This window comes from Diadema antillarum, unplaced genomic scaffold, assembly GCF_040938485.1.
Source record: "Diadema antillarum isolate AM-2024a unplaced genomic scaffold, OU_Dant_1.0 scf00000092, whole genome shotgun sequence".
Taxonomy (NCBI): domain Eukaryota; kingdom Metazoa; phylum Echinodermata; class Echinoidea; order Diadematoida; family Diadematidae; genus Diadema; species Diadema antillarum.
In genome coordinates, this window is record NW_027270981.1 from 984628 (window position 1) to 1002971 (window position 18344).

The 18344-nt window shown below is 38.1% G+C and overlaps 1 protein-coding gene across 1 annotated transcript in view; it reads left to right on the plus strand.

Moving 5' to 3' along the window:
- Positions 1–18344, plus strand: part of LOC139718269 (cilia- and flagella-associated protein 337-like) — a 130972-nt gene that overhangs the window by 4168 nt on the left and 108460 nt on the right. The window contains exons 2-11 of the mRNA XM_071629751.1: positions 2162–2215; positions 2824–2907; positions 5834–5899; positions 7251–7421; positions 7816–7875; positions 8791–8879; positions 9601–9693; positions 10613–10705; positions 11323–11510; positions 16272–16527. Coding sequence (XP_071485852.1) covers positions 2162–2215; positions 2824–2907; positions 5834–5899; positions 7251–7421; positions 7816–7875; positions 8791–8879; positions 9601–9693; positions 10613–10705; positions 11323–11510; positions 16272–16527 — 1154 coding nt within the window. The remainder of the gene's footprint in view (positions 1–2161; positions 2216–2823; positions 2908–5833; positions 5900–7250; positions 7422–7815; positions 7876–8790; positions 8880–9600; positions 9694–10612; positions 10706–11322; positions 11511–16271; positions 16528–18344) is intronic.

Sequence of the window (18344 nt, forward strand, 5' to 3'; positions counted from 1 at the left end):
GTAAATACTCATTGCGTTCCATAAAATTCTTCTTGGTTTTCAAAATCGGTATGAAAGTTTGCATTCTCAGGAAAAGTATTGGAAGTTGAGAACTGCCCACACAGTCATGTCACCAGTGTCCAAAGATGGCATTATTAGGGTTGAAATACTGTAATTAATTGAAACATCCAAAAAGTTAAAAAAACAAAACAAGAAAAAAACAAAAAAGAAAAACAAAACAAACCAAAAACAAAAACAAAAAAAAACCAAACAAACAAAAACCCAGATACACTGTAATTGTGGAAATCTTTGTGTGAGTAACTTTGCCCACTCAGTCAGATAATTTCAATTCCATGTGTTTTTAATTTTGCAAGTGTTTGCAATGTATAACATCCCCGGCAGAGTGGATATTATTGGCTACCGCAGATCGGTGAGTGAGAAGTAATTGTCTCATGGCCCGTAATTAGCAAATTATGTTCTGAAAGATTCTGCTTGAAATACCACAGTATCCAGTGGTGTTTATGTCAGTATGTCCCTTGAACTTTCATTTACCGTACCTATTGCATTTGATACAGTATAAAACTTTAATAGCCAATCATAGAACTTTACAAATGAGTGATTTGATACCACCACTGGGCTCCCAGGAACAACAGACAAACAGAAAATGTTGTATCACGTGCACCATTTCATCGAAATGGAGCTCTGTACATTTTTTTTTTTTTTTTTTTTTTTTTATGAAAATTAAGAGATAGGAAGGAGAGGAGGGGGAGGGCCTTGGGGCGGGGCTTGTAATTTTTGGCAAATGAATGCACTTTGCGCTAGTTCCTCATTTTATACTGAATCTGCAGTGCTTCTGCTTGCCTGGGATGACACCATCACTATATTGTGCATTCTTTGGTGAAAGGAGACATTATGATGCCTATGGGTCTGCAATTTCTGTGGGTTCTCTTTTGTAGGGGGCATTGTGATATAGAAACCCCCAGTTTCTGTGCTCCACATGACTGCTCATTGAACCTCTGATCTCCCACGATCCTTTGTAAATGTTTCTTCAACAAAAAAATTCCTCCGTTCTGTGGATTATTCACCATCCCCACTGAAGCATCAACACTGTTTATCCCACCAGGAGAGGGGCATTTTTTGTTAATCTCAGCCATAGCTACCATGTATCAGCAAATGTTCAAATATTGACTCGTTCATGTCTGGTAATGTTGAAAGTCTGCTGCTATGACAGTCCATGGATCCCTTTGGGTGTCATGGACCAATGAGTCCAGCTACATGTAAGGCTGTGTATCAGACAGAAGTTGACCAGGATAGTTATATGTACTCTGAAGGAGATGCATCTCTGGTGAGTTTTTGCTTATCAATTTAAAATCTCGCTAGTGGTATGGAACATTGGACTGATATATATTGGGGCACAGGTCTTTCAATACAGTGCCACAACTGAGTAAACTCATAAATCAGGTTCTGGTATCGTGAAGAGTTACCCTACTAACGAATTACCCTACCCTTGGTATTTGTGAGAAGAGGGTGTCATATTACTTCAATAGGGTCATGGGAGAACTGACCTTCTCCAGTAGAATTTTTAACAGAACCCAGTGAGGTGCACTTGCAATATGCCTGCAGTACATAATGCTGTGTGGTGGCAAGTTAGGTCTTGTATCACAGTGTTAGGCAAACTTTGTTGTAAGAATGTGCACTGTTTTGTGCAATACTTATCTCTCAGGACATCAAGTCACTCACTCAAGTTGAAACATGGAAACCATGTGGTTTGAAGTGGTGAGATCTTTGTCTTTGATTCTTATGTGTGAATTCCAGAAAAGTCTGCCGCCCTTGAAATGCTTTCCACAGTATTTCTCCGAGGGGCAGTTTGTGAGCACAGTCCGTTGTTTAACTAAAGCATGCACATGTGCCAAGTAGACATGTTTATATGTTACTATGGAGGTTGCTAAGGGAAGATGGCTCTGTTGTGCCACAATTTGGCTGTGTATATCCTTTTACAATGGATTGGTTGAATGAATTTTTCCTAATTGTTGGTGAGGAACCACAAATTCTAAGTCGAGGAACTTGAATCTGTAAGAAACTTTCTTCCCCCCTTCCCCTCTCCAACTCCAGTATGATGGGTTGTTTACTGAAATGCACAGATGTCTAATGTGACCTTTCGTTTGTATTCTTACTTTAACAGATAGAGGAAAAGATCAACCTTGAGGATCTGCATAGCATGAAAAAGTTCTTTGAGGTAAGACCCAAGGTCCTTTTCTACTTTTATGCGACCAATGTTCCCACACATTTACATTTAATTTGAGTGTCATGTACTGTGAAAGATGTAAAGCCATTACAAGGTTGCACTGTAGCCAACATGAATGCTCTCATTAGGGCTAGTTGAAGGAAGGACAGCAATGAATGGTGGGTTGTCTTTTTTTTTTTCACCAAGAAACAGATTTTCAAATTTCAAGATTTTCATAAGATATAGTGGCGTGGAACCTTGTTAAAGCCGTTTTGTTTTATCTTTACATTATAAAAGTTCAGTGAAAGAGGTGCAAGCAGATAACTGGAGAAATCCAAAGATTTGTGAAATGCCATATTTTGCAGTGTTACAGGTACATATTTTACTGCCAATCACTTTTGACAAACTCCAGGCAGTACAGGTATCCACATTTACTCTGGAGTTTCTGATTTTATGACAAGAAAGAGAAAGAGTTAATGATCAGAAAACTAGACCTACTATATGTCACTCCAATTGATTCAAAATATTGATATATGTGAGAATACTTAAAATACATGAAAAAGATTGCTTTGTGAGTGAGGAGTTTAATGCATTTTTTCTTTTTTTCTCTCTCTCTAAAGGATGCTGACGTGGATAATAATGGAACTTTGTCTTTAGAAGAATTCAAAACGGTGCTCAGAGAATCATTAAGTCTTCGAGGAAAGGTGGGTGTCAGCACAATACAATTGTAGGTAAAAATAGAATGAATGTTGATGGCTTTATAAAGTGAAGACCCACAGATCTCTCTTGGAATTCAATAATGTTTGCTATGATTTGATTTATGAATTCATCAAATTTATGTGGCAGATAGCCCTTTTCAGCCATAAGCTGTTTTCAGAGGAGTCCAATCCAAGCAATAATACATACAGAGACTCCAACTCTCCCGTTTTCGACGGGAGATCTCCTGCCGAAAACCCATTTTTGCAAAATCTCCCGTTCTCCCGCTGGAGATTTGATTTCTCCCGCCCTGGCTCTGTGTCTCCTGGTGGAAGGGATTTCTTACTTATTGCTATCGTATGTTGAAAAAATAAGCCTTATAGATAGTTAGCACCAGAGAACATCTAGAACCCTAGGAACTTATTGCTTCGCACACATCAACTTGGAGTCTCCCGTTTGCTAGGGGTTTCGGGCGGGAGAATCTCCAGATCAGAAGGTGCTTGGGGTTGGAGTCTCTGTACATATCAAAATCCTTTTACAATCAGTGACAATGAAACAGAAAAAAAACCTACTAACAAATAGAGTAAGTAAGGATGGCATATCACTAGATAAACCAAAAAGAAAGGAAAGCTACTATTATATGTATGAATTGATAAAACAGGAAATAAGATAAAAAGAAAGAATCACTCATTAAAAATTCACTTATGAAACTATCTTAATGAGTGAAAAAATTGGTGTACATTTAGGAAAGATTTAAGAGACAGAATTGTATCAATATTTGAGAGGATGAATGTTCTAATTTTACAGATATTTCTTGCTCTGTCATTTTCACACAGTAGTTTCTTTTTTGTTTAAACAAGTTTAGAGTTAGACATGATATGTTTGCATTATATCTGTATCAATAGCAAAGGAAAGAGAGTATAAGAGTGAAGGCTGAGACAGAATTACTAGTCTAGCTGTGTGCACTTAAAACATCATTTATTGCATGCATTATGTATGCTTATTCAGCGTGGTACAATTGGTGGGACCTGTGTGTGGGCTGCAGCCTGCGGGCAGTTGATCAGCGAGCATTACATTTCATATTGGTGGCATCAATCTCGTTGGCAAGGCAACTGACAAAGACTGGTGGTTCCTTCAAACGGCCTGTTTTATTGACATGCATCGCACGTGTGGCATGCATTATTGATCTCGCATTCTAAAGCTGTCTGTAAGGCGATGTAGCAGGAAGTGCCTGTGATTACGTGCACATGCAGCAGGTGGTTTCCTATATAGCCCCCTTGTCACAATGAATGCAAAGTGTCAAACTTGACCATGATCTCCTGCTGTCATCCTGGTCGATATTGACTGATGATATCTCCTCATTACAGTGAATGATGGTGAATGATGCTCTCAAGTATAAATGACAGGCAGTTTAGCTATAATGGTCCTTTAATTACTATGCTGTCAAAGAAACATCTGAATGAATTTTCAGAGGGTTTTTTTTGTGTTAGAGGGAAATTCAAATGTCTGAATGAGAGTTTGATATGACAGAATTTTAATGTAACCACTCTTGCTTTATGACAGTAACTTTGCCGTAGCTTGAATTGCTGAGAATATTCTACTGCATGCATTTTGCTATTAAAATAAAAGGCAAATTAATATCCATGTACATGTAATTCCATATTCGGTTTCACCCATGACATATGTAGTACATTTTACAAATAGACTGTTATACTCAGAGGGAAAAAGAGGAAAATAAAATAAAAAGTTGACCTATTGAGCAACATTTCAGCCTGATCATTACAATACCATGAAGCAGTAATTGCAAGTCTCTTTATAAGGCTGAGTACAGTTCAGTCAATTTTTGGAAATGTGGCTAACTGATCTTTGTTAGATTTATATCCAAAATGAAAAATAATAAAAATGAAAAGATCATGTCCTTCCAATTAAGTTATGGCACACAGATTCTAACTTAACTATGATGACTTTTAAGTGGAGGGTTGATGCGCACTTGCCAAATTATAAACCAAAACTTTTTTGTTGGGGGGGGGGGGGTTTAAATTAGTTTGATGTATACAGGCCAGTGGAAATATGAAAAGCAACATCATTGCTTATGTGCTTGTGACATATGAAGACATGATATAAATTTGGTCACTTACTATTCTTATGTCTAAATTGTAGTGAACTTGTATAATCATGTTATTTCAGTCCATTCATTTAATCCTAAGATTAGGGGGCATTTCATAATGGACAGTGCAACAATAGGAATTCAAGGAAGTTAAAGTGGGTAGATAGAATGACTATTTTGTTGCGATGTCAGCATTTAGAAAATCAATCTTCTATAAATCATAGAATGTGGATTTTTAAATCATTCTCTGAAAAAAAGCATCACTTGCACTCATCATTAAACATGCTGAATACAATGTGTTGTCATTCTTCAAAATTATTGTGGAAAAAAAAACACAACAAAATATCAGAACTATGCCATGCATTCTGGACAGAGTTGTTCCTTTCAACACATTTTCACTTTATAGCCATGCAGTACAGAATGTAACAATGGGGCGAGGATGCTGGGTATCAAGCAAGTGCTTAAAAAAAAAATGTTTTTGCTCTCAGCATGTTCTGCCCTATATATGTGGCAACTTGAATCCTTCTGCAACTCAGTCATGTTTCTCTCTCCGTCTCTGTCTTTCTGTGTGTCTTTCCATTTTTTTATCATCTCAATATTACTGTAGATCTGTAAAGGGCACTTATACATTGTAATTGGAAGCAATGCAATGTACTTGTACACACTCTAAGGCCAGAAGTTTTCTTGACATCTGAATCTTTGTTTTTGTCTGATTGATCATGCAATTTCCTCTTTTGTGTTTTTTTCCCTCATTGATTAAAAGAAAAATGAAAACAACCCTCATCTCTTCTTTGTATAATTTCCGACTTTACAACTACCTCTTTCAGGACGATGAGGAAATCACGAATCTGTTTATGAAGATTGACTTCAATTCAGAGGGATCAATAGATTGGGTGAGTGGCGAACATGCTATTAAAAGTACACATACTTGGGACATATTGCCCATGGTGGTATGTACAGGTGAATCAGCCCATTACAGACAAGAATCTGGTGTAAAATTGTTTAAAGGAGAATGTGCCCCCACAAGGAGCCTGCATGCAATTTAGCATTGCTCAAATGCAGTGAATTAAAGGGAGAATACAGTGTATGCCCTTGAAGTATTTAAGTGAAGGAATAAGCCAAATTATCATGCTATATCCAAAAGTTCTATTTGAAGGCACCTTTGTTGATGTCATGTGTGATGACCAAGTTAACTATCAAACCATCGTAACCATCATAAGTTTGCGATGCAATTCCTTCCCAATCGTCTTTGATCTCTTGCCTTGGTTTTTGTAAAGTAATCCACAATCAGTTTTTTTTTTTTTTTAAATAGATAGTAAACAACAAGTTATCCTTCAAGCCCATAGAAATTCAGTAGAGCAAATGACGGATATTGAACAAGATGCTTTAGTACTCAGATCACGTTCTGACATCGTTCCTCGGGCAAAGTTGATTGACTCTATCAACCTTCAGACACAGCTATTAGCCATGCTGATGGCAAAAATCATTACATTGACCACTGCATGGTTGATTAGCAGATGGAACTGGACCCTGCCAATGAATATCTACAATGTAAGCCTATGATGTGTGGGGATGATTTGTACGTGAAGCTTCGGTAAAAATAAATTACTGTGAGAGACAACAGAACATAGAGGGATGATTTTATTTTATGAGTGTGGGAATTCAAACAAAATAGATATCAAAGACATTGTATATGGACAGAAATTAGAAATAAAGGAACATATAAAGTTGATAGAGTAATGACTTGTTAGATTTCACTGAACAACAAAGAAATGCTCCTGAGAATTTCTGTATAAGGTTGCTTTCTCGGTTGTTGTCTTTTTTTTTCAATCTCAAAATCTGCGGAGCAAGAACATATTTTTACTTGTGTTGCAATCATTAAAACAGTATTTGTAAATGACAGGTTCATGGTCATATGACTTGAGAAATCAAATCACAGCAAAGGCAGTACTTACCATGGCTGCGACTGGCTGGAATGCTCCCCAGGGAGTGGAGAATGAGCTCTGTTAGTGCTGGTTAGAAATAATGTATCCAGTGACCGGGGTAATAATAGTCTGTAAAGCGCATTGAAACCCTGAAGTGTGTGAAATGCGCTATATAAAAAACCAGCTATTATTATTATTATTATTACCATCAATTATAGTGACCATTATAAATCACAATTTTCAGTGGGTCTAATCATTCATTCATCTGTTGACCTGTTTGTCCCCTCATTCCTGCCTGCTGGAATTCCTTCTATTTCAGGATGAGTTCTGTACCTACATGCAGCTTGAGTATGAGGAGAAGGAGGAGGCCTACCTACGCAAGAAGGAGGTGGACTTGCACACCCCAGCGCTCATCCTCAACTCCCCCCACCGTGAGGCTGTGCTGCGTGTCACAAACATGAGCGACGGCACGTGTGTCACTACTAGCCAGGTGAGCTGATTGTTTGACTTGCACGGCAAGGCAATCAGCATACAGAGGTGTTTGATTGGTTATGATTCCTTTTGAATAGGTTATTTGATATTCCATGATTTGTAAGTCTTAAGATGCCCCATTTATGTAATATAGATGCAGTCCCTGTCATTGCACATCTTTGATTTATTCTGTTTCATCACTCGTTGTGGTCCAACTATCCAGTCATACCTGTGGCATACCATTATTAGTAGCATCCAAGGAATCCTAGACGAGGAATTCTCTTACTGTGTATTTGTCTGTTTTCTGTCCCATTTTGTAATTTTATGATAATGATATCTTGTATATCGCTAATTCTTTTTTATATCGTATGTATATTTTGTTGCTTTATTGTTCCATCAAATCATTTCTGCAGGATGGCACAATAGCCTTCTGGAGTGGCAACATGGAACTGAAAAGATGGAAGTCTGTCATGGTAAGAAACCAAATGTCATTATGACTGATGAGATATTACACCTGTGCGTATCACATGCTTTTGCATGACAGAAGGTTCCTCCTGAAAGCAGATAAAATCAAATCTGTCATTGCAGCCAGTTGAGTAACATGACCATTAATATAACAGCCTCAAAAACTCACTCACTAGTTCTCATTGGATGCATGGGGACATGTGTCTGGTAAAGACAGTGGCCATTTGATTGTAATACCGTGATAATGATATGACCAGGATAAGTGCTGCTACAGTTCGTGCAATGAATGAACATATTCACAAATGCACTCAGACTGATGAAAGCAATCCTCCTATTCTTACTTTCTAATGAATACTGTAAAAGCAGAAAATTTCAGGCAGTTAATTTTTTACCTCTCAGCCAGGTAAGATGGATTTTGCATGCTTATGATTTTTTGGGCAGTCACAACAAATGAGTAATCGCTTCAAACAGATCATGGCTGCCACAGTGGTTTAGAGCTTTGGCAGCATGTAATTTGGTAAAAGGTAACTGGTGTACATTATAAATTTACTTGTCCTCATTTTTGCACTGGTTTCATGTCGTGCAGAATGCTCTTGAACTCCCATGATGGGAAAATGTCCACTTTTACAGTGTCTGCATGTACATGGAATCCAATTTTGTGCAATTTACACAAACATACATCCATGTTTAATGTACCAGGTAGTTTGAATAGCCAATGCAATATGTTTTGTAATTCTAAAAATGTTATCCTGATAAGTTTAGTGGTGCAGACATATAACACTGACATATGAATGTCTACAGTTGTTTTTGTTTGTTTGGTTTTGTTTGTTGTCATTTTTTTTTTTAACAGTAGCTGCAGTTACGAATGTCAGTAAACCATTTCATCTGTCTTTGATTTTTCTTGGAATCATCATGTAATCTAGGTTGATCAAAACACAACAAGGCAGAAACCAAAGTGGGTGACAGATTTTGTGATGATGACTCAATTCAACAAAATCATTTTAGGCACCGGGTGAGTAAAACTGCTTCATTTGAGTGTCATTTGTTCTGCTCTCTTGACTCTCGTAATATGTGTTTTATTCAGTCTGATGAGTAGAAACCAATTATTCAGCATGTTTTTAGGTACATTGTTCTCTTTTTTTTTCATCCCTTGATTCGAATGTAAGGAAAGGCGACACAACATTTGCTCCTGTGACAATTGCTCCAGTCTTATTTTCTTCAAGGACTTAGGGTTATGGTTAGGGTTGTAATAGGGTTTTAGGTTTACTTTAATATGAGGACTAGGATCAGGGTTAGGGTTATGTTTGTGGGTAGAATTTATGTTTGGCGTAGCATGCAGATATTTCATAGGAGCAATTGTTGCAAGAGCAAATGCCATGGAACCGCAAGGAAATTATCAAATCACTCAGAAAGTGTCATTAAAAGGTGCATTGTCTTTTTGACCAAGGTTTTATTTAATAAACACTTTTATTTTCAGACAAATTTGAAATATTTAAAAGGTGTAGTCTTTCCAGGTCTACCTGAAGGCATTCTCATTCAGTCTTGCTTTTGCATAGATTCAAACTCTTGTCAATGCCTCTGGTATGATTTTATATGAACTGTGTTTATGGGTATATAGTTTATCACTGTGCCTCCAGCATTACATAAGTTTGTGCATCACATAATTTTTTCCATTGTTCCTTTCATCATAACCAAAAGCTGTTTGTGTTGTGCATAATTCTCTTGCCATGCAGAGACCGGGAAATTCAATTCTATGAATTATCAACATTCGAGCCCTACTGCCAAGTGACTGGTCTGGAGACTACACCCTTGAAACTGACTTACTGGTGAGGTTTCGTACAAATTACTTTGCCTGATATTGCAGATTTGCTAAATATGTTTGATTTTGTAGGAGACGAAAATGTAAAAAAAAAGTCTTCCTGTTTCAGGACTCGGTATTGTCTGTTCAAATACATGTATCACAATAGTATCACCCTGACAGCTCTTTGGGACCTCTCTGATTATGACATGTAAATGTTGTCATTTCATCAATTTCATCCAATGTTTTGTCAGATATTTTTTTCTAACTTTTTTAAGCTACTGATATCCTTGCATCTGATTGGTCAAGAGCAAATTTGTCAATGATTCACACGTTTGATTTCTTTTGATCTGATTTGGTCAGTTGTGTCTTAAAGTAGTAAGAAAGTTATTTTGAAGATGTGGTGAAAAGCATAATGAAGCTGACAATCTGATAATCAGTTTTTATACTTGAATGATCTCACCAGCTGCTTGTCTTTTGAAATCTTCATGTTTTATATTCTTTAGCTCAAAAGTTATTTGCATTTATTTCAGTACTCATCAAATGGCAAGTTGCTTTATCTTAGAGTGCTGCAAAGGATAAAATAATTTAAGTGACTCGTTCTCTGCTTCCATTAAGTATCTTATATAGAATATTTTCACCCAATTTAAGGGACATAGACCATGTGAGTGACTCCTTTTCCCAGTAAATTTAGTTTTGCAACAAGTTATTTTCTCATTCTTGTATAATGGTCATTTTGTCACACTGGTATTTTTGCACATTTTGTTAATATTTAATGTTACAATAGACTACTCTGTCACATCATTCTGACCATTATAGAATGAAGGAGCAATTGTATAGAGTGTGAGTTTTTAGGTATGTTTTATTCATGGTATAAAGTAAATCATTTGATTGTGCCAACTACAAATATGTTTTCCCCTATACACTGTGTTGCATTCATTTGGCAGTGCTACTGGTTTTGATGAGTGCTTTCTGATGTATGGTGATAGTGATGGCTGTATCAACATTATCATCATCAATGGAGTTGGAGAAACCCTAAGGTATGGTTGTAGTATGGTGATATTGTCACATGCAGAAAGTGGGGAGGGGGTAGGTGAAGTTCATAAAGTTGTATGTTCAAAGAATCTGAAGTAGAGATAGGGAGTGCCACATGATTACATTTTTATTCATATACAAGAGCTGCGGTTGGCAGGGATTTCCTGTTTCTATTATAACTACATTTGTTCAGTGTATTGTAAAGATGCACGTGTTATGTAGGGTACAATAAGTTTATGTTTCTGCAAAGTATGTTGTACTGCAAACCAGAACTACAGACAGGGGTACTACACATACACATGCAGGAGTGGACATGCACACGCACACACCTGCAAACACTTAAAACACATAGATGATATTACTGATGTGCACGTCATACTGATGGAGACATTTCTTTACTATCAGACAGAAGAGCACCATCTTTACAATGCAAAGAACATGATTTTTATGAGAATGGCATTCTCTTTGCCCTCTTGCTTGTATTCCAACTGTATAAATTGACTTTACTTTTCAGAATGAAATTATCACATAATGGCTCATAATTTTTTAATGCTAAAGGGGTTGATTGATATAGCTGGGCCATGCTGTTCATGTTGTGTTTCCCCTATCTCTTGTGTATCAGAACCTGGAAGAAAATGCCCAAGACTGATGGCATCGCCAGCGTCACCCTGGAGAAGGTCGCCCACTCGCCCCTGACCCAGTTTGTGCGCTGGAAGGTCCACGAAGACTGGGTCGGTGATCTCAAGTACTATGATGACATCCGCTCCATCATCTCGTGTTCCAACCATGAGAGCACTGCGCTAGTCATCGGTGGGTGTTACTGACCTCTGTTTGTGTGTGTGTGTGTGTGTGTGTGTATGTTTGTGTGTGTGCTTGCTGATGCAAAGTGTATTTTGACACAATGATGAGTCTGAAGGTGGATCATGGTCAACATTGGACATTTGTGTACCCATGGTAGCATAGGCGTACCCAGGATTTTTTAGAGGGGGGTGTTCAGTGGCGTACCGTGGGTCAAGACATGGGGGGGGGCACCTCATGGAAGCAACGTCAGAATTGCATAACTGTACAATTAAATGCGAGCGAGCGGAGAGAGTGAGCTTGAAAATTTTGACATTTTACAGTCCCCAAACTGCCGTTTGTAGCTATACATAATAACATATATGTGTATATATATATATATATATATATATATATATATATATATATATATTTGCTTTGGAAATTAAGGGGGTTGCACTGGGTGCAACTGCTGGCAGTTGCTGGCAGTAACATCAGGAGTATGGCATAACGATTAAATGCGAGCGAGCGAAGCGAGCGAGCTTGAAAATTTTGACATTTTGCAGTCCCCTAACTGCCGTTTGTAGCTATATTTTTTCGCTTTAGTAATTAAGGGGAGGGGGCGCACCGGGCGCAACTGCTGGCAATTAATGACAGCAACATCAGGAGAATCGCATAACGATTAAATGCTAGCGAGCGAAGCGAGCGAGCTTGAAAATTTTGACATTTTACAGTCCCAAAACTGCCGTTTGTAGCTATATTTTTTCACTTTGGAAATCAAGGAAAGGGGGCGCACCGGACGCAACTGCTGGCAATTACTGACAGCAACATCAGGAGAATTGCATAACGATTAAATGCGAGCGAGCGAAGCGAGCGAGCTTGAAAATTTTGACATTTTACAGTCCCAAAACTGCCGTTTGTAGCTATATTTTTTCACTTTGGAAATCAAGGAAAGGGGGCGCACCGGACGCAACTGCTGGCAATTACTGACAGCAACATCAGGAGAATTGCATAACGATTAAATGCGAGCGAGCGAAGCGAGCGAGCTTGAAAATTTTGACATTTTACAGTCCCAAAACTGCCGTTTTGTAGCTATATTTTTTCGCTTTGGAAATTCGGGAGGGGGGGGGTGGCGCATCGGGCGCAACTGCTGCTGGCAATTACTGGCAGTAACATCAGGAGAATGGCATAACGATTAAATGCGAGCGAGCGAAGCTAGCGAGCTTGAAAATTTTGACATTTTACCGTCCAAAAACTGTCGTTTGTAGCTACATGTATATATTTCTTTTTCGCATTGGAGGGAGGGGGCGCCCGGTGCGCCCCCTGGATCCGCCACTGGTAGTCAAGGGTGTCGGTTTATGTTCATGATTGGGGGAGGTATGACCAGCGAGGGGGCGTCGAAGTGACCAAGCGGGAGAAGGATGTCCAAAACCTGCACTTTATATAGATCATCCCCTAATTTGTTTGTGTTTGTGAGTGTGTGTGTTTCAAATAGATGGAAAAGTTAGGATATAGCCAAGGTCAAGTCTTACTATTGGCAATGCAAGGCATTTTAATATAGACTAGTATGTAAAGCAACACTGCAAAATCAATGATCAAGCTTTGATAGCAAATGTGTACAACCTATCAAACATCACATTGCGCAACATTGCAGCGACTCTTTTTGCTATTCCGATATTCTGAGTACACTGCGCTCATCCTGCATGCTTTTATTCAAAATGCCAACCAGGAATCACGCTGAATCACAATCTTTTGTCGTCTCCGGGCTTTTTGAACAATGTTATACCCCTCTTTAATTATATGGTTAAAAGAAATCTTAGAAAAATATCTTTTTTTCTTGATCATCCTTTCATGTCGATTTCAAAAGCAGTTTACTAACCCTTGAATTACCATTTTCGTAGTTTTTGTTTTCTTTTTGTTTTCTTTTTTTTTTTACCAGCGGATGTGGGGGCACGTGCCCCCCACACTGTCAGTGGCGTATCTAGGGAAAACGGCGCCCGGGGCAAGCACGAAAATTGCGTCCCTAATTTCTGAAAAAGTGTTCAACCCCAACCCCATCCCGGTAGGCACTTTAAAGAAGTCCTCATGATATGCTTTTTGAAGCACTTAAGAGGGGTCTTTTGAGGGTGATTTAAATGTAATAGGCAACCCTTAATTTTGATATATTTTGGCGAGCGAGCGCAGCGAGCGAGCCGAAAATTTTTATATTTCAGCTTTATACATAACATGGAATTCTTGTCATTTTTGGTTATTAAATCTTCGAATTACAATTCTAATCAATATATAGTGACGGCCTTATAGATAACGATTTATACCAACAGTGTCCAACCCCATCCCGGTAGGGAATTTAAAAAAGTCCACATGATATGCTTTTTCAAGCACTTAGAAGGGGTCTTTTGAGGGTGATTTAATGTAATACATATTGAAGAAATTTGGCGAGCGAGTGCAGCGAGCGAGCCGAAAATTTTTGTATTTCAGCTTACAAAACATGGAATTCTTGTCATTTTTGGTTATTAAATCTTCGAATGACAATTCTAATCAAGATATAGTGACGGTCTTATAGATAACGATTTATACCAACAGTGTTCAACCCCAATCCCATCCTGGTAGGGACTTAAAAAAAGTCCACTTGATATGCTTTTTCGAGCACTTAAAAGGGTTTTTTTTGAGGGTGATATAAAATCTGATTAATTTTGATAAATTTTGGCGAGCGAGCGTAGCGAGCGAGCCGACAATTTTTGTATTTCACCTTAAGAAACATGGAATTCTTGTCATTTTTTGGTTATTAAATCTTACAATTCTAATCAAGATATAGTGACGGCTTCATAGATAACGATTTATGCCAACAAACTAAGGACTTGGAAAAATACTCTAAATTACTACGAGTGAGTGAGCCGAAATTTTTATATTTCCACGTCATCATTACGTTTGGTTCTTCTTCTTATTTTTTTTTGTTGATAAATCTTGGCGAGCGGGCGCAGCGAGCGAGCCGAAAATTTTTATATTTCAGTGTTACAAAACATGGAATTCATGTTTTGTTTTTATCTTGTTTGAGTTGGTTTCTGCTCCCCCCCCCCATTCTCCTTCCCCCGTCCGGGCGAGGTTTTTTTTTTTTCTTCTTCTTTTTCTTCTTTTTCTTCGTCGGTTTTTGTTTTTCTTCTTCTTCTTCTTTTTCTCGTTTTTTTTTTTTCACATGCCCCTCTTGCCCCCACCCCCCAGATATGCCACTGTTGGTAGTTGATACTACTAACTTAGCATGCAATGTGCCTATAATAGGCTGCAGCGCAGCATGCAATGTACACACATAATATTATGCATCATACACAATTTACGGTATACCGCGTACGGTATAATACCGGTAAACGGTGAACATTATGCGCAATGTATCTTCGCGATTCGGTCAGAAAGCAAAGCAGGGATCGGGAATGTCTACTGTTTGCGCGTCAGCTTCGCGCGCGGTGCAGTGTATTAACACGTACTGTACACGAGTTCTTTAGTGCGTATAATGTTATGTAACTCCATAATGTATCATCATCCACACAAACATTAAGATAAAACAAGGAAGGAAGAGAGAGAGAGAGAGAGAGAGAGAGAGAGAGAGAGAGAGAGAAAATGAATGCAAAAGAAAGGAAAGGCGGAATTCAAAACGGAAATAAAAGCGGTAAAGACAGCTTTTGTTTCAATTGTCAACATCTAAACATTGCTGAAGAGGGGTGTTGAATAGCTCAAACACCTCCCTTTTGCCCAAGGGAGGTGTTTGAACACCTCAAACACCCCCATTTTGGCAAAGGGGGGTGTTTGAACACCCAAAACACCCCCCCTCGGTACGCCCTTGCATGGTAGTTGCAGTTAGGTTAACTGGTTTTTGGTATGTTGATCATGTGGCGAACTGTGAGGCATCTAGATATACACTCCAACCTCATTGCATGATACTCTTCCCTCTGCTGTTATCTATTCAGTTATCAAGGATATACCATCTTTTGTAATTCAAATGTTTTTAGTATATCCCCCCACCATTCCAAAGTTTAATTCTGATGTTGTATCTGTTAAAGTGGCTGTACTCAGTTATGCCAGTACACACATCAGCATGTATACAAACACTCATACTGATTCAGCATGCATACATGAGCAAATACATGTGGCGTAGCTTATATGGCTTTACATGAAAAGGATTATGATATTGCTGAGATTTTTGTAGAGCATATACATGTAAATTGTTTAATCAGAAGGATTATTATCTTTCCATTCCTTTACTTCTTGATGGATCTTTAGACCTGTGCCAGACTGAATAATCTCAAACCACATCCATTAGATGAACTCATGTGAAATATATCTCTGAAGCACCATAATTGATAAAAGAATCTCCGAACACTTATCACTCTCACAAAACATATGAATTACAAGAAACATTCGGAGAGCAAGCTGTGTAGGTAAGAGATTTGTTTACTATTTATTTGCATACTTGATAGTTAATAGTATTTGCTTATTGAACAATCACCTCATAGTAGGCACATAAAATGAAATTCTCTTAGCTACATTCAGTGTGCAATACTTTGATTCAGCAAGCATATGTCATAGGAAGATACATCAGACAGTTATCATTACATAACTGATATACAAATAATTTTTGCAAATTTTACATGTGTGCGAAGCATGGAGAAGAAAAACCTATCCAAAAATGACAATATACAAACAAACAAACAAACAAACAAACAAACAAACATATGTATGTGCATTGTCGCATGTCAATGCTGGTTATAGTTCATAACATAGTGTTCCTCCCTCATGTGCAAGGTTGTACCATTGGAAGCACCCACGTGGAGTCTCAGCTGTGTGGAAAGGAGCATGCGCCACGCCCCACCACGGCCGACCGGCGTGCCAAGCTCAGTCAGATGCACTACAGCCATGCCCGGAAACGGCTCGAAAATGACGAGACTGTCTTCAAGATCCACAAGGGGGTCAAGACGTTTGACTTCTGCAAGGAGAAGAATCTCATAGCCACAGGAGGGATGGACAGAATATTGCGACTGTACAACCCCTACGTTCCGAGGTATAGTATAAATACAGTATACAGTATAAATTTATAGAACATATCATATATAATCATTCCTTTGCCTCATGCTTTCCATTAGTGGACTAATAAAAAGGTGTCTAACTGGTCTTATTTAGTCCTCCAATGGCTGTAGACCATGCTAAGGCACTGAATTTACAATATTGTACTTCTAATCAATTACAGTAAAAGAGAGAAGGTGTTGTCTGTAAGACTGCCACTTTTAACTACTCCCTATATTATGTACATACATGTCAATCCATCACAATAAAACAAATTTCCCTGCCTGTGGGATGTTTTTTTGGTCAACCCAAAATTGGTTGTGAAAGATTCATACCATCAAATGAACCAATTGTTATGGCGAGAAGAAGAGAGAAGCAGTTATATAGACTCTACATCAAAAGAGTGATACGAGGAAGCTAATGTATAGAAGACATGTATAGAAGACTGTGTGCTTTCTATTAAAATATCTTGTGTTGCATCTTATCAAATTAGTGAATAATGCTGCAATCAGTGGCTTATTTGGGCAATCTAAAGGACACCTTTTACATGCCAGTCATAAGGATACTTGGTAAGCCTACATGTATCTCGGCAATAACTTAGATATAGGATTATATTGTAAGACTGTCATTTGATCAAAATCTGTGAAATCAAATTTTAGAGCCATGCATAGGGCAAGTGACATGAAACAGCATGGAGATACATTGTACTATGCACATCAAAACAAATTTCAGATCTTGACAAAATCTAGCCTGTTGGTCTGTCGTCTACCAATGGTATGAAGGAACTCCAAACAGCCGATAATCAATTTTAACAACACAGTCATTATGTGGAATAACTAAATAAAAATGACAGGCATACTTAGAGGCAGATGATACACAAAACAAAGTATGACCCTCTGTGACAGACTTTCTGACACATACATGAAGAGGGCGCTATTGACATTTTAGTTGCTCTCCATGTATATAAAAAGGAAAATTGTGCCAGAGCCACCTAAGGGAAAGATGCTTGATGTTCAAAGGTCAGAGACAAGAGTTTATTAAAGTGTTTTGTTGATGGATCTCACACAGTGAAGAAAAGGAAGTAACTGCTGTCAATCTATAAGTGATGAGGAAGTAGGAAGTAAAGTAACTGGTTGTCAGCAGACCTTCATTTTGTAAAGACACAGTAGTGTTGGGCCAGTAGCATACATATATTTTGTACCTCAATTCACACAATAGGTGTGTCATTGTTTCTTATTTTGATTTTTTGCTAAGGGTAGTCAAAAATAATTCGAATTTCTATGGAATTGAAAAATGGCATAAAGCTTGTACATTCTTCAATGGAGCAAGTGATTATTCAGTTAGTACCTCCTACAATGATTCTCTGAGAACTGACAATGCCCCAAAGTTAGGTTTTTTTTGTTTTTTTTTTGCCACAGTACATGCAGTCAAGCAGAACATACGTGTATATCCCCTTTCCAAAGTCAATATAGCATATGCCATCAAACAATGCAAACAATCAGTTGGACATGAGATGTGAATAGAGTATGCAATGGACTGTATTATCATGCATTATAAGGTGACTCGAATGTGGTCAGCAAAAGCCAACATCTAGTGAGCTAAGCATTGGTTACTACATACGTCTTTATACAAGTTTAACAAAAAAGAAGCGCACTTTTACATTGGAAAAGGTAAATTAGACAAAATTACTGTATAAGCTGTAATTTTTGCGTACAGATATTTTTGCGAATGGGGAGGTCGCGAACATTTTCGTGAGTTGTTGTTTTTGTGAATGGACACAGAGGCTATGGAAAGTGTACTGTTAACTAGTGCATG